Source organism: Pelophylax lessonae (assembly GCF_965119305.1).
Source record: "Pelophylax lessonae genome assembly, chromosome: 3".
In the NCBI taxonomy this organism is placed as follows: domain Eukaryota; kingdom Metazoa; phylum Chordata; class Amphibia; order Anura; family Ranidae; genus Pelophylax; species Pelophylax lessonae.
Genome location: NC_138770.1, coordinates 116057361 through 116073517, shown reverse-complemented (window position 1 = coordinate 116073517; position 16157 = coordinate 116057361). Strand labels below are relative to the sequence as shown.

The following is a 16157-nucleotide window of genomic DNA, read 5'->3' as shown; positions in this document are numbered from 1 at the left end:
TCAGATTGGACATTCTCCTTTATATTTACCAAAACCATGTAATATAAGCACATACCTAAACATACATTCACTCTGTATTAAATCGAGCAGGCCCTTGTACTACACATTTAATGGTAGCTCAAAAGGAGATTATACAATCAGATTGTAGAGAATATGGCCAGTTTAAGGCTCACCATGCATATTACAAAAGGTGGGGCCTAAAGAGGAAGGGGTGTGGTTTACAGATGGCAAGGCGGGTCCTAAATGGTAAGGGGCATGGCCTTGACAGGAAGGGGTGGGTCATATTTAAATTAAGGGGTGCACGAGTTTAGTCAGGCCTAGGGCAGCACAAAACTTAAATACACCACTACCAACCACTGAACCTCTTTTCTCATCTGCCCCACTGCTGTACCCCCCTGCTTATCTGACCCATTGCTGTACTCCCTTCTCATCTCCCCCACTGCTGTACCCCCATGCTTATCTGCTTCACTTCTGTACCCCCTTCTCTTCTGCCCCACCACTGTATCTGCTTTCTCATCTGCCCCACCGCTGTACCCCACTTCTCATCTGCCCCACTGTTGTACCCCACTTCTTATCTGCCCCACTACTGTACCCCACTTCTCATCTGCCCCACTGCGGTATCTCTTTTCTCTTTTGTCCCATAACTGTACCCCCTTCTCTTCTGCCCCACTGTTGTACCCCCCTTCTCATCTGCTCCACCACTGTACTTTCTCTTTATCTGCCCCACCACTGTATCCCATCTCTCATCTGTACCTGGCATTGTACCTCCAGCTCATCTTTTCTAGACATTGTACCTCCCATTTATCTACCGGACACTTGTATCTTGCACTACACCTCCCTGTCAACTGTATCTGACAGTGTTCTCTCTGCTCCGCTGTCGCTTCCAGCACTCCCTGGCAGGGGTTTATGTGGCTGTGTGCTCTGGGGGCAAGAGCTGGATGTCTGGGGCAATAAAAAAGAGAAAAACAAATTTACAGGCCGTGCTAGGTCAGTGGAACTGTCCAGGAGACCAGCGTGTGAAGGCAGCACGTGCCATCTGAGGCAAGCATGCTAAGGGTTACAGACCTCTAAACCAGGTTATAACAAACTTAATACCAATATCATAAACTGATACAAATGAGAAACATCATTAAAGTCACTAAAAGATAATAAAAATAATACAATATAACAAACAGAAGAAAAAAAAAAAACCCTGTTAACCACTTGCCGACTGCTGCATGACTATTTACGTCGGCAGTCAGCCCCTCACAGGCAGAGTGACGTAGGTCTACATTGCTAGCCTGTAAGGGTTTTGGGAGCGAGCGCGCACCGCCGGATGCGCGCTCCCGCTCCCGCTCAGTCACGGACCCCCCTGCGCGTGTGCCCGGTGGACCCGATGTCCGCAGGGCACTCGCGATCGTCCGTGACAGCGGAAGAAAGGCAGGCGGCTGATGTAAACAAAGCCGCCTGTCATTCTCCCCTGTGTAAGAATGGAGAACACACGGTTCTACTATGTAGGACCGTTGATTACTGGTCTTACACATCAAGCCACAGCCAATCACAGTTAGAAACACGCCCCTAGGGACACACTTAACCCCTCCCTCTCAAAAAAAGTTAACCCCTTCACTGCCAGTGTCATTTTTACAGTAACAGTGCATATGTATAGCACTGATTACTGTAGTAATGTCACTGGTAACCCCAAAAGTGTCAAAAATGTCAGTCAAGGGTCCGATCTGTCCGCCCCAATGTCGCAGTCCCGCAAAAAAAATAGCAGATCGCCGCCATTACGCGTTTAAAAAAAAATAACAAAAATGAAAAAATCTTTCCCTTTGTTAGTAAACGCAATAACTTTTGCGCAAGCCAATCAAAATACGCTTTTTGCAATTTTTTTTACCAAACATATGGTAAAAAAAAAATTGGCCTGAAATGTTAAAAAATTTTAATTTTTACATTTTTTTTTGGGGAATTTCATATAAAAAAATGTGAAAAATATTTTTATGTTTGCAAAATTGATGCTATTTTCTTGTTTATAGCGCATGATCAAAGAATCGCACAGGTGATCAAATACCACCAAAAAAAAGCTCTATTTGTTGGAAAAAAAGGACGCCAAATTCGTTTAGGTACAGCGTCGCATGACCGCGCAATTGTCCATTAAAGTCACGCAGTGCCGAATCGCAAAATAGGCCCTGGTCAGGAAGGGGGTAAAATCTTCTGGGGCTTAAGTGATTAATAAACCATTACAAAAATAAATGTAAATCAATATCCATTATACATATACTTACTGTATATACAGTCTATTTTTTTGGCAATAATGAATTATTTATTGCTTGATGATTACTCTCTGTCCTGCTGTAAACTATAGATCTATATTGGCCGTGTTCCATCAGTGTCAGACTCGTACAGTATTTTGCTCCTGCTGTTTATTCTGTGGTCTCCTAGGACACACCATTGTTCACAAGAAGGACTAGTTGTCAGGTTTGAATGGAGAGTCTGTTTACCACAACATGATGAGTACGTTGGAGGTTGTGTACACAAGTTGGGGAAGTATTGATCTCTCCCATAAAAACGAGCTGTGGAAGTCCTGACAATGCTGCTGGACCCCCTATCCCATAAAGGTATGTTCATGTAATAATGGATTTTTATTACTGTATGCCGATTCTCGCCATCTGCAGGTTTTAACACTAAATATGAACAAGACTAAGCATGAATAATCTTGAGCTTCACAAAAAACAATATATATATATATATATATATATATTGAATGTTTTGCTAATTAATTTTTTTTATTTGCCATAGTATTAAAACGGTCGATGGTCTAATTGATTTTTATATAAATCAGGTTACTGCATTTAGGCAGCAGTTGGGAGTCACAGGTTTAAGCTGGTCATATAGCTGTAGAATGGTGTTGGAAAATGTTTGTTTTTGGAACCTTTTAAACATTTTTCTAATGGTTAGTAGGGTCAAATCGATGAATATTTTCAACCGTAATTATGAGGAATGTCAAAGGAGCGGAATGGAACATTTTTTCTCAAACAGAATTTTAACTGTGAATATGGTTTTTATTTCAGGAAAAAAAAATCATACATATTGTAATGACACCTGCTTAATATATCTGGGATTCCATTCAAATAGCAGATCTGGTGAACATTTTAATGGCTTTTAAATGAAATTAGTTGACTCAATGATGGCAAGAAAAAATGTAATGATGAATGCTTTCCTTACGAATTTAAGTGTATGGCCAGCTTTAGTCTGCAAACCAATGAGAAGTAATCTATTGAACTGGTCATACACATTACAACCTGATTGTACAATACTTGTAAACAATCGGCTTTATATTTACTAAGACTGTGTTTTAGGAGGTGAAACAAAATTATAACAGCGCTTAACACATTAATTGGTGTGTTCAAAGTAATCCTCTTTAAAAGTGCAAATGTGCAAATATATGTGCAAAATTTTATGCAGCTGCTGTGCATCCAAAAAAGTTTTTGGAAAAAATGTGTGAAAAAAATTTAAAACAGCGCTAGCATCTTATAAAAACAAATATGGTAAATAAATATATATATTATAAAGTGCAAGGTGATCTGTGAAAAGTAGCTATAAAAAGAGGTGAATCAATATAATCAATCAATGTATCGGCATGGATAATAAATAAATAAATAATTCTTGTGAAAAAGTCCTTATTCCTTGGTATAATAAATATATATAAAGTGCTCAGGTGCAGAAAACGATCCGATTGAATGGTGCTCCAGTGAGTGACCCGACCCTCCAGGTCCCCTACTCACCACAAATATGATTAATCAGCGCCTGAAAGGATCAAAATACAGCTATGGCAACCGAGCTCCAAAGTTGATATTTCCAAGGGATAAGGAAAGCCTTGATGGGATCGCTCCGAACAAGTATCCGTTTTATCCAGATATGAGGAAAAAAGAAGAGGGGCCGATAGTGTAATACGTTTTTGGATAATTTTATTCCCCCAAAGTATAAATTGTACTTACAAAGAAGATAAATAAATTTGCATGGATCAGATCAATGAGGAACGCCGCAATGGCGTGCGTTCCACCGATTCCAGGAAGCAAAACCGGATGTGACGATGCGTGGTTGTACGCCGGAAATTACGTCAACGCGTTTCACCCGACAAGTGGGCGTTTTCAAAAGACCTTAAACATTTTTCTAATGGTTAGTAGGGTCAAATCGATGAATATTTTCAACCGTAATTATGAGGAATGTCAAAGGAGCGGAATGGAACATTTTTTCTCAAACAGAATTTTAACTGTGAATATGGTTTTTATTTCAGGAAAAAAAATCATACATATTGTAATGACAGCTGCTTAATATATCTGGGATTCCATTCAAATAGCAGATCTGGTGAACATTTTAATGGCTTTTAAATGAAATTAGTTGACTCAATGATGGCAAGAAAAAATGTAATGATTAATGCTTTCCTTACGAATTTAAGTGTATGGCCAGCTTTAGTCTGCTAACCAATGAGAAGTAATCTATTGAACTGGTCATACACATTACAACCTGATTGTACAATACTTGTAAACAATCGACTTTATATTTACTAAGACTGTGTTTTAAGAGGACCCACCCAAATAATCCATTTAACCACCTCCCGACCAGGGATGTACCCGTATTGTTGGACTTTTAAGGGTTATACCGGCAGCTGCAGACATCACCCTGGTACCATTTTTTGGAGCCAGCGGTCAAAAGCAATCCTAGTGGCTAACTATTCACTGGACTGCTTTTACAAGCAAAGGGAGGGGATATACCGCCCTCCCTCACTGCATTTTGCAGCTTGCTAATGCTCTTCCATGCCACCGGGAGACCCGAGCGACCAGCTGGCGCAACCACCGCTATAGTAACCTGGAAGAGATAACTTGACATAATTTCTAGTTTATCCAGATGTCAAAGGCGCAATTTAAAAAAAAAAATCAAAAGTATTCAAAAATACTGAACTTGGTATTTTGAATGCTTTTAAAATAAAGAGGAGTCATTTGGAGCCTTAACCGCTTGCCAACCGGCACAAGTACATATACTGCGGCGGTCAGCCCCTCACAGGCAGAGTGACGTATCGGTACGTCACTAGCCTGTGAGGCTCTGGGGAGCGAGCGTGAGCGCTCCCGCTCCCACGCAGTCACGGACCCCCCCGCGCGTGTGACCGGCGGACTCGATGTCCGCCGCTCTCTCTGCGTTCGTCGGGGGAGAGGGAGAAAGGCAGGCAGCTTGTGTAAACAAGCTGCCTGTCATTCTCCCCTGTGTAGAAACACTGATCATACGGTTCTACTATGTAGGACCGTTGATCAGTGTTCCTACAGCTCAAGCCACAGCCAATCACAGTTAGAATCACACCCCTAGGGACACACACAGCCCCTCCCTCTCAAATAAAGTTAACCCCTTCACTACCAGTGTAATTTTACAGTAACAGTGCATGTATATAGCACTGATTACTGTAGTAATGTCACTGGTAACCCCAAAAGTGTCAAAAATGTCAGTCAAGGGTCCGATCTGTCCACCCCAATGTCGCAGTACCGCAAAAAAAATCGCAGATCGCCGCCATTACGCGTTAAAAAAAAAACAACAAAAATGACAAAAATCTTTCCCTTTGTTAGTAAACGCAATAACTTTTGCGCAAACCAATCAAAATACGCTTTTTGCAATTTTTTTTTACCAAACATATGTAGCATAAAACAAATTGGCCGAAAATGTTAAAAAATTTTGATTTTTACTTTTTTTTTGGGGGGAATTTCATATAAAAAAAATGTGAAAAATATTGTTATTTTTGCAAAATTGACGTTCTTTTTTTTATCACAGGTGATAAAATACCACCAAAAGAAAGCTCTGTTTGTGGGGAAAAAAGGACGTCAAATTCGTTTAGGTATAGCGTCGCACGGCCGTGCAATTGTCCGTTAAAGTCACGCAGTGCCGAATCGCAAAATACCCCCTGGTCTTTTAGCAGCCAAATCCTCTGGGGCTTAAGTGGTTAAAGACTTAAGATCTCTCCATAAAGAATACCTGTCACATGCCTATTTCTGTCACAAGGATTGCTTGTGACAACAATAAAAGTGCTAAAAAAAATAAAGCAACAGTGTAAAAATAAAAAATAAAAATAAATAAATAATTAAAATAAAAAATGTAAAGTGCCCTGTCCTCCCATGCTTGCGCACAAAGGCAAATGTGCGTGTCAGTTCCTCACACTAACAGTGACTGTCCCACACACCGTGATCATGGGCAGTAATTCTAGCTCCAGACCTCATCTGTAAATCTAAACTTGTAACCTGTAAAAGTTTTTAAAGCATCACCAATGGATTGTGAAAAATTTAGTCGTTTGTCGCCATTGCACGGGCGTGCATAATTTTAAAGTGTGACATGTTTAGTATCCATTTACTCAGCATAACATTACCCTTTATATTTTACAAAATAAAAATGGGTTACAGTATGTATTGTGTTTATTTGCATTAAAGTGAAAAAATGTTATGTTCATTTGAATAACTGCTGTGCAAATGCCGTTTGACATAAAAAATTGCAAAACCCACCAATTTATTCTCTAGGGCCTCTGCTTTAAAAAATATATGATATTTGGTAGTTCTAAGTAATTTTCCAGAAAAAAATACTGATTGTGACATGTTGACAAAAAGTGCCAGAATAGGCCTGGTATAGAAGTATCCTGGCAGTAAAAACAATCTTGTATTATATAGTTGTTTGTAAATGTATAACTGTTTCAGCAAATGTGTTAAAAAATGCGTGGTAATGTGTGTTAACACAATGCACAATAATGTTTTGTATGTGTCAATTGTGGTTCACAGTCCCAATGCCACTCACATGCTCATATATATAAAATAAAAAAATATCCACAGCAGACCACAACACAGGATATGATTGCCCTGTGCAGTGTGGTGTACTACATTTCCAATAATAATGTTAGGAAAGTTTTTGTGCATTAATTAGAGAGTATGGGCTGCCTTAACTTAACACACATTAACATGCATTTGTTACCATGTGAAAGACTCCTTAAAGAGACCCTATCACCAACTTAAAAAATTGCATGTAAAAACACAGAAAAATCAAAACAATATTGAGTCTGCCCACCGTTTGCAGCTATAACAGCTTCAACTCTTCTGGGAAGGCTGTCCACAAGGTTTAGAAGTGTGTCTATGGGAATGTTTGACCATTCTTCCAGAAGCTCATTTGTGAGGTCAAGTACTGATGTGAATGAGAAGGCCTGACTCGCAGTCTTGGCTCTTATTCATCCCAAAGGTGTTATATTGGCTTGAGGTCAGGACTCTGTGAAGGCCAGTCAAGTTCCTCCACCCCAAACTCACTCATCCATGTCTTTAAGGACCTTGCTTTGTGCACTGGTGCACAGTCATGTTGGAACAGGAAGGGGCATTCCCCAAACTGTTCCCACAAAGTTGGGAGCATGGAATTGTCCAAAATGTCTTGGTATGCTGACGCCTTAAGAGTTCCTTCACTGGAATTAAGGGGCCAAGCCCAACCCCTGAAAGATAACCCCACACCATAACCCCCTCTCCACCAAATGATTTGGACCAGTTACAAAGCAAGGTCCATAAAGACATAGATGAGTGAATTTGGGGGGCAGGAACTTGAGTGGCCTGTACAGAGTCCTGACCTCAACCCAATAGAACACTTTAGGGATTAATTAGAGCGGAGACTGTGAGCCAGGCTTTCCCGTCAAAACAGTGCCTAACTTCACAAATGCGCTTCTGGAAGAAAGGTCAAACATTCCCATAGACACACTCCGAAACCTTGTGGACAGCCTTCCCAGAAGAGCTGAAGCTGTTATAGCTGCAAAGGGTGGACCAACTCAACATTGAACCCTAGGGACTAAGACTGGGTTGCCACTAAAGTTCATGTGTGTGTAAAGGCAGGCCTCCCAATACTTTTGGTAATATAGCGTGTGTGTGCGTACATGGTGTATATATATATATATATATATATTTATATATATATATATATATATATATATATATGTTGGCCCTGCCTGAAAGGTCCTTGTTCAGGTACTTCTGTAATAGGATGACAACCCACTAATTCAGTATACCAGTTGGGATCCTGCATTGTCACCCTGCCACAAAGCATTGTAATGGTGACTACACGTGGCCATGTCAATACATATTACATAGGTTTGGTCTACTTATGTCCCCCCTACCATCCTAATACATACATCTTGGGGTTGGTTTACTAATACTGGAGAGTGCAAAATCTGGTACATCTCTATGGAGAAACCAATCAGCTTCCAGATTTTTTTCTGTCAAAGCTTAACTGAACAAGCTGAAGTTAGAAGCTGATTAGCTGCTATGCAAAGCTGCAGCAGGTTTTGCTCTTCAGTTTTAGTAAATCAACCCCTTTGAGTCTGGTATGAATTCATCAATTTTAAGAGGGCACCTCACAAAAAAATAGCATGAGGCCCCCCAGGAAATCAATTTCAAATGCTTAATCTGAACATGCAGCCTGACTGGCCAGAAAAGAAGGGTGACAAGAACTTCTTCCTCCCTATAGCCCTGGCCATTTGATGTGGGGGTCTGCAGGCGGGGGGCTTATTGGAATCACCATTTAATAATAAGGGAGTCCCCAGATACTACCCCCCCCATGCTTTAGTACCCCTACTTATTCACAAAAAAATAAAAAAAATGCAACCTAGAAATACAGACACCCAAACAAGTTCTTTATTAAGAAAAATTCCCAAGAAATGTCCCTCATTGCAAATCCATTGTCAATCACAATGCTGACCAACTCACAGGAAAACAATCTTGAAAAGCCAGAGCACAAGACTGATTCCCAAGCTGTCATCAGCTATAAAAGGCAAAGGGGCTGTTGTTGTCTGTATCTCTGTTGGCAAATTTATTTTTAAAGTCTTAGAGACATAGCAGAAAGCGAAAGGAAATCTTTATTAGGTAAAAGGAATTTCCATATTGAACATGTCCCCAGAACATTTACCCACATTGGAAGATTCCCCTTACATCTTATTCTCATGGCAACTCTAAAATTTAGGATTTACCTTCTGGTGACAGTGGTTACCAGGACAAATATTGGAGGAAATATCCCCAACTGGGAATCTACCTACTCAGGTTTTTTTTTTTTTCCGGACATAACTGTGGTCCAGCACTGTACTATTTTCCTTGTAATCTGGTGATCTAATGCTGGCCATACAAAAATAATTAGAAAAAGTGTTTGATACCTTAGATCGTTTGACTTTCAAAACATTAGTGGGCTAATTTTAATTATCAAAATGCAAAGTTTCATGTCAAAAATACGAACCGTCAATTGTTCATTGATGGAATCTTTAAAACGTTCCTGCAAATTCAACAGGACTTTCTGATACCTGGCACGTGGTATTTCCGATACCTTCAGTTGAGACACGCGGCCGTGGCGCAATTCGGGCCAGGATCGGTGTCTTTTACTAATTCCCTACTTGAGAAAGAGTTGTTGAGGGACGTACACTCCAAATAGATCAGCTCATACTATAGCACTTTGATCCGGAGTGTATCGTCCCGATTGGATGCCATCTGGGCCGGGTGGACGAAGGATATTCCAGATTTATCTGAGGACAATTGGGAGGAGGTTCTCCATACTTATTTCACGACGGCGATTTCTGCCAGGGACAGGTTGATGCAACTTCGTATTTTTCATAGAACGCATTATACCCTGCATAGATTGGAGGAACAGTGCGGATTGTCACAAATGCTGTAACATGCCTGGGAACCTTCTCCACATGCTGTGGAGTTGCGATAAAATTAGGCCTTTCTGGTCTCAAGTAACACAATTTGTCTTCTCGCACCTTGACCTCCCCAATGTGTGAAATCCTAAGTGGTATATATTGGGGATCCTGGAAGATATAGATCTTCACTCTAGTCAGAAGCAATTTCTGAGGCTCCTGTTATTTTATGCAAGGAAAACAGTGGTAATGCAATGGATTAATACTGAACACGTTCCAATCAAAACACGTAGTCATGGCAACGGGGGCGCTTGCGCTCCACACTGGTTCCTGTCAGACGAGTGGCTTTCCTTCCGGACACCGCATGAGTGCCTTGTGCGCCGCAGTGACGGTCTATCCTTGCGCCGGCGGAGTCTGGCGTGGCTCTCCCACAGCCTCCATCTCTGTTTACCGTGGCAATTGACATTCCTGGCACCTGTCATCTGGCACTCCCACCTCCAACAGTGCTTCCGCCTTCTTTGGGATCCGGTGTGGTAACGTGCATCTATGTTCCTGTTGTTACTTCAATAAACGTATTCTTTCATTCATCATTGGTTGATTATAGTTTCTCTTCTGGCCTTTACAAGTGTTTTCCTGTGCGCTGCCCATGATTGTTGTGTACCCTGTTAGCATTTCATCCCATGCTTTTTGGCTGGCAGCAAGGAGACACTGATTTTGGCAAATCAGAGTGCAATTGTGTTTACAGGTATTACCAAGAGAGCGCCTGGAATTATTTCTTTTGTGGTCCAGCACTGCGTTATTTTCATGGTAATCTGTCGATCTAATGCTGGCCATGCAAAAATAATTAGAAAAAGTTTTTGATACCTTCGATCGTTTGACTTTTGAAACATTATTGATTATCAAAATGCAAAGTTTCATGGCAGAAAAACAAACCGTCATGTCAGAATTTTTGAGCCTAAACGATCGATTTTCTAAACATTAGTAATAAAATCGATCAAACAAAGTTTGAAAAATCTACAGCGCGTGGTAAAATGTAACCCCGGAATCTGCAATCGATCTATAAAAATGTACCATTTATGTTGCTGTTATGTCAATCGATGATATGTCAATAAGTAGTCAACGTGTATTGATACAATGATGGCGTTATCGCATGCACGTTCGTCAGATCTTTGTATCAATACACGTTGACTACTTATTGACATATCATCGATTGACATAACAGCATAAATTGTTTTTTTTTTTCGAACAATTTTCTAACCATGTATGGCCAGCATCAGAACCCATTTTGTTTACCTGTGTGCAATGTGGGAGAAGAGTTCCAAATCACACCTTTTGAAGGTTTTGAGTTTCCATACTGAAGCCTGTCAGTAGTAAGAGGTTTTTTAAAGGCACCATTCACATCTGACTTAGAGGTATAAATAGGATTGATGATATATCCTCCTGCTGATGACCTCCACATCAATACAAGGTACAGTAATGATGTAGAAGTCATCAGGAGGGGCCCAAATGATTTGTGGGGTCCCCAGCAGACTGACACGCCTGAAAGTGTTGGATTCCCAGTGGACTTTATGGCATGATTTTTACTGAACAGAGTAGCGTTCAGCAGCTTGGAAATTAAAAAAAAAAAAGAAAACAATGGGGCGCCAGCTAAGTGCAGCATCAATGGGTCTATTATGATTAAAAAGCCAAATGCAAACTCACAGAAATATAAAATCAAAGAGTTTATCTGCAGCCATGTAACGTTGGATGAAAGCTGTCCACCGGAAGAGCAGCTTGTGACAGCAAACAGCCTGTTGTCAATGAGGAAACCAAATGCAATGTTCCAGGAAGTGAGGAGAGCCACTGTAAAACAGGCAGGATGTGATGTCACACCTGGGGGGGGGGGGGTCTGGTTGCTATGGTAATGCGTTTTAGAACTCCTATTGGCTCCTTTCTTAAACCATTGCCACCATTGGCTTTCTAATCGTAACAAGCCCATTGATGCTGCACCTAGCTGGCACCCCCTTGTGTTCCATTTTAGTAATTTGAGAGATTCGTACCTGTCTCAGGTGGAGCTGCCTACTGAAGAACAACACCTTTCCTATGGGATTGTTTACGAATTCCTTATGAAAGATTTATGAACTACCTATGCTACACAAGTGTATCTTGCAGTTATCTAGGGGGGTAGAGGCTAACTTATGTGGATGGTGCATTAGCATTTGTTTGCGCCACAATTTAATTTGTTGTTTTAGCAGCTTTTTTTTTTTTTTTTTTTTTACAGGTATGACTTAATTTTGAATGTTTAGTATAGAGACCAGAATGCTTTAAAACTCATTGACACCATTGTGGTGCGCTAGTGCAATGCTGTGCATTAATGTGCGTTAGCTTAACCACTTCCCACCCAAGGCCGTCATATGATGTCCTGGAATTTGAGTGGTGATATCTGAATGATGGGTGCGTAGGAGCTCACCACTGTATGTTATGATGGGCGGTATGATAAACCCCATAACTTACAGTGGTGAGCACCTTCCTGGTTCTTTTTTCCCCCCCTTTTCCGTTTTGGTTATTTGTGATGTCTGTGAAGTGTATACGGATGGCAGAAGCCCCAAAGAAGGGGAATACATAGGCCGCGAAACATGTTGGCACATTATGCACCTTTTGTCCGTTATACATTATTGATGTCACTGTATGTATTATTTTTTTATGGGCCCCATGTCTGTTCATGGCCCTACATACTATGAGGTTGTTTTTATATGACTGTGGATACTAAATAAATGCATTTTTGTACTTTTCTAATAAGTTATTGAAATGGTTGTTCTTTTATTTGGGAGTCACCATTTAAAAGCCGGGGTTAGATTAACCTCTTCCCCTCTTCCTTCTTGGTTTTTCATATGTAGCTATAGGACTGGTTTCTCCCAAATCTTTCTGACTCACATCTATTACCATAAGGCACACATTACTTGATGTTTACACTCCTTGTAATAGGGATAAAAGTGATTAAAAAAAAACATTTAAAGGGAAAATGTAAAAAAATAAATTAAAAGATAAAATAAACAATAATAAAAAAACTTTAAAGCGCCCCCGTCCACGCGTGCTCACACGCAGAAGCAAATGCATGCGTATGATGCGCCCACATATGTAAACAGCATTCAAACCACACATGTAGGTATAGCTGCGAACGGTAGAGCAAGAACAACAATTCTAGCCCAAGACCTCCTCTTTACCTCTAAACTGGTAGCCTGTACACATTTTTAAAATGTCGCCTATGGAGATTTTAAAGTACCAAAGTTTGGTGCCATTTCACAAGTGTGCGCAATTTTAAAGCGTGACATGTTAGGTATCTATTTACATAAATGTAACATCATCTTTCACATTATACAGAAAAATTGGGCTAACCTCAGTGTTTTGTTTTTCCAATTAATGAAATCGTTTTTTTTCCCCCAAAAAAACATGTACAAAAAATTGCAGTGCAAATACCGTGCGACATAAAAAGTTGCAACAACTGGCATTTTATTCCCTAGGGTCTCATATATAATGTTTTTGATCTGAGTAATTTTCTAGCAAATAAATTATGATTTTTACATGTAAAAAAGGAGTGCCAGAATAGACCCGGTACGGAAGTGGTAAAGGTAGCCCGATGATTTGCATGGATTGTCTAATGCACCAAAAAAGGTGCATGTAACATTTCTACAGATAAAATGCAATTTATGTCTATTGGCAAGACGCATTGGGTTGCTATTCAGTATTACACTGCATTGTTCTAATGAATGTAAAGCAAATGGCGCCTAATATTCAGTTTTTGCTTTTATTTAGAGATGTACAGCATAGTTCTTAATTTACAGGCTTGAAGATCAAAGTATTTAGGATCAGTTGACTTTTTGCACCTTTTCTATTGAATAATTGTTTCTTGGATTAAGAAAAGCAATCTACATTTTTTTTCAGATGATGAAGAAGGCCATCCTGAAGAAAAGCAGGGTAAAGGAATGCGCTTACCTCTTATCCGCAACACTGCACTCTCTTATCCTAAGTAAGTAGCAATATATCATATATGCTATCCATCTTCAAGGACAATTTAAAGGAAGTAAAGTTAAAATCATCATACACAGAAAAGACATTAGATATTATAGATGTATCCTCGATTGATTCATTTTTGTCAATCAGTTGACTAAAGTTTTTTTTTTTTTTTTTTAATGTATGCCATGGTTGATATCCAGGGCTTACTATTATCATTTTGAACTATTATAAATTATTATATAAAGAAGAGGGATTTATAGACCATACCCCTATTTTGCTTGCATGGGCTTTACAAACTGCTGACACCTGCGCTCTGTGTAGCATGTACTCCTGGTCCCTACACTCTATGCATTACATACTCCTGACCCCTGCATTTTGTGTGTTACTTACTCCTGACCCTTGCATTCTGTGTCTTAAGCACTACTGACCCCTGCGCCAGATAGGATATGCACTCAAGTTTAGCTTTGAAGCGACCTAAATTCTGTATTAACATAGTTTTAATTGTAAGCACTAAGGTTGGATAGCCAACATTTTTAGGGTTCAATTGAACAAACTTAACCCCTGAAAAGTGGGAAATCCTAGAAGTAATTCTGAATGATTCTGAATATTTCTGATCCTTCAGAAAGTATTATATAAGTATATGGAATTCATAGACTATACCCCTATTTTGTTGAATTCCCACACTTATGGTAATCTTGGCACCATCGTTTGCAGAATTGGCCTAGTCACACCAGAGTTGTTGAAAGTAGGATGCACCAATGTTCCAAAATGTGTTCTCAATCCTGTTTCTCATGTACAATTTGAAGAATGAATGTGGTGGCTATCAACTACATTTGCTATTTAAAATGGACTGCAAGTATTGAACGATTTAGTTGGGAGTCATCAAATTTTTCTTCAAACTGGTCCACCAGCAATTAAAGTCTGGAATATGTTGTTAGGTCATTGGTGCATTCTACCTTCAGCAGCCCTGGTTTGAATAGACTAAACCCACCATGATGCCAGGTTTGAAACATTCATGTTTTCTGTCATTTTCTCATGGCTACCCATAAAATTCCAAGTCACTAGGCAGGTATGGATCTGACTGGTGGCTGAGGGGAAGTCCAGCCTCTAGTTATAGCACACAGTGATATACCAGAACTGTAGCTGAGTTCTATATTGCCACTTTTTCATTTCAGCTGTGATCTAGATTGGAAACCTTCTGCAAGATGGTTGCCCTCTCCAAGATACTCAGATGCTCCACTGCCTCACATCAAAGAAAACAAATTCCCGGATCGAATCAGACTTCAACGTTCTTATCCAAGTAAGCCTCCTTAATTCATGGGGATTATTTAGGATCTAAGGAAATTCAGTTTTTTAAGGCTTTTAGCTTTCATATTCTCTTCACGCTTTAAAGTGTAACTCTAGCCAAACTGTTAAGTATGGAGTAAGGAAGAGCAAGAACCTCTTTTTTAAAAAGAAAAAAATGTTTATTAAAAAATTAATAAAGGCAAATATAAACAGTGCAGCATGTTGTCCATATAGTAATCAACAGGGGAGACATGAGTGTAGAACACTTTCATATGCAGAATCACTGGTAGATGGGGTTCACACGAAAAGACAGAAAAGTTATTCCAATCATGATAATAAGGACAATCTAATGAAAATCATACCAAATAACCCATAATGAACAAATGTCTAGAAACTGAGATCCATGTGACTATGAGATAACGTTAGGACATTCAAGACTGCAGAAAGTTAGGAAAGGAAGAGGGGGAGCGGAAAGCAGGATAGCGGAAAGAATGCACAAGGTAAAGGGGGTGAAAAGTTTGGGGTACAGAGGGGAAGGAAGAGAACCGCAGATAAGGAATGACACAATGTCCTCTAAGTCATTAAACAATAGAGCTCCATTATTTTGGTTAAATAGATCAACTGATTTTCATTGCTCACTTCATTGAGTTTTCCCACATTTCTTGTTCCCAGAGAAACAACAAGAAGTAAGTGCAAAGCTCTACAAAATGAGGGAAATAATTCCACCTTTTACATTTTCCAGCAGGTGCCCCCACTGAAAGATCTCCCCTTTACTTCTTTTTTAGTGACAGTTGTAAAATTTTGCATTCTCCTTCATATTCACTCTTAGAGGAAGTCTTATTTCAGTCTGCGAGAAACCTGAGACTGGAGTAAAGGTCCAGTTTTAAGCAGGACGAGGACCTGAACACACAGCCACAGCTACACCGGAGAGTGGTTTGAAGCCAAGAATCTTGATGCCTTCGTACCCCCAAAAAAATTACTGTTTACCAACAGTCAACAGTTAAAAATACATTGACAAGGTTGAGTATGTTGGATAAATCAAATTGTACAAAATTTCAGTAAAATCTACAGTTAGCATAATAAATATCAGCAAATTACATAATATCATGTTTTTACATGATTACAAGCTGAATCTGGGGTATACAGGAGGATATACACCGATCAGCCATTGCACTATCACCACTGACAGGAAAATCAAATACATTAATTATCTTGATACAAT

At 39.8% G+C, this 16157-nt stretch overlaps 1 protein-coding gene across 1 annotated transcript in view; it reads left to right on the top strand.

Annotated features, from left to right (window-relative positions):
• Positions 1-2467: 2467 nt before the first annotated feature.
• The window catches only part of SPATS1 (spermatogenesis associated serine rich 1), a 114392-nt gene continuing 100702 nt past the window's right edge, over positions 2468-16157 (top strand). The window contains exons 1-3 of the mRNA XM_082249509.1: positions 2468-2594; positions 13577-13661; positions 14824-14948. Coding sequence (XP_082105635.1) covers positions 2567-2594; positions 13577-13661; positions 14824-14948 — 238 coding nt within the window. The 5' untranslated portion in view covers positions 2468-2566. The remainder of the gene's footprint in view (positions 2595-13576; positions 13662-14823; positions 14949-16157) is intronic.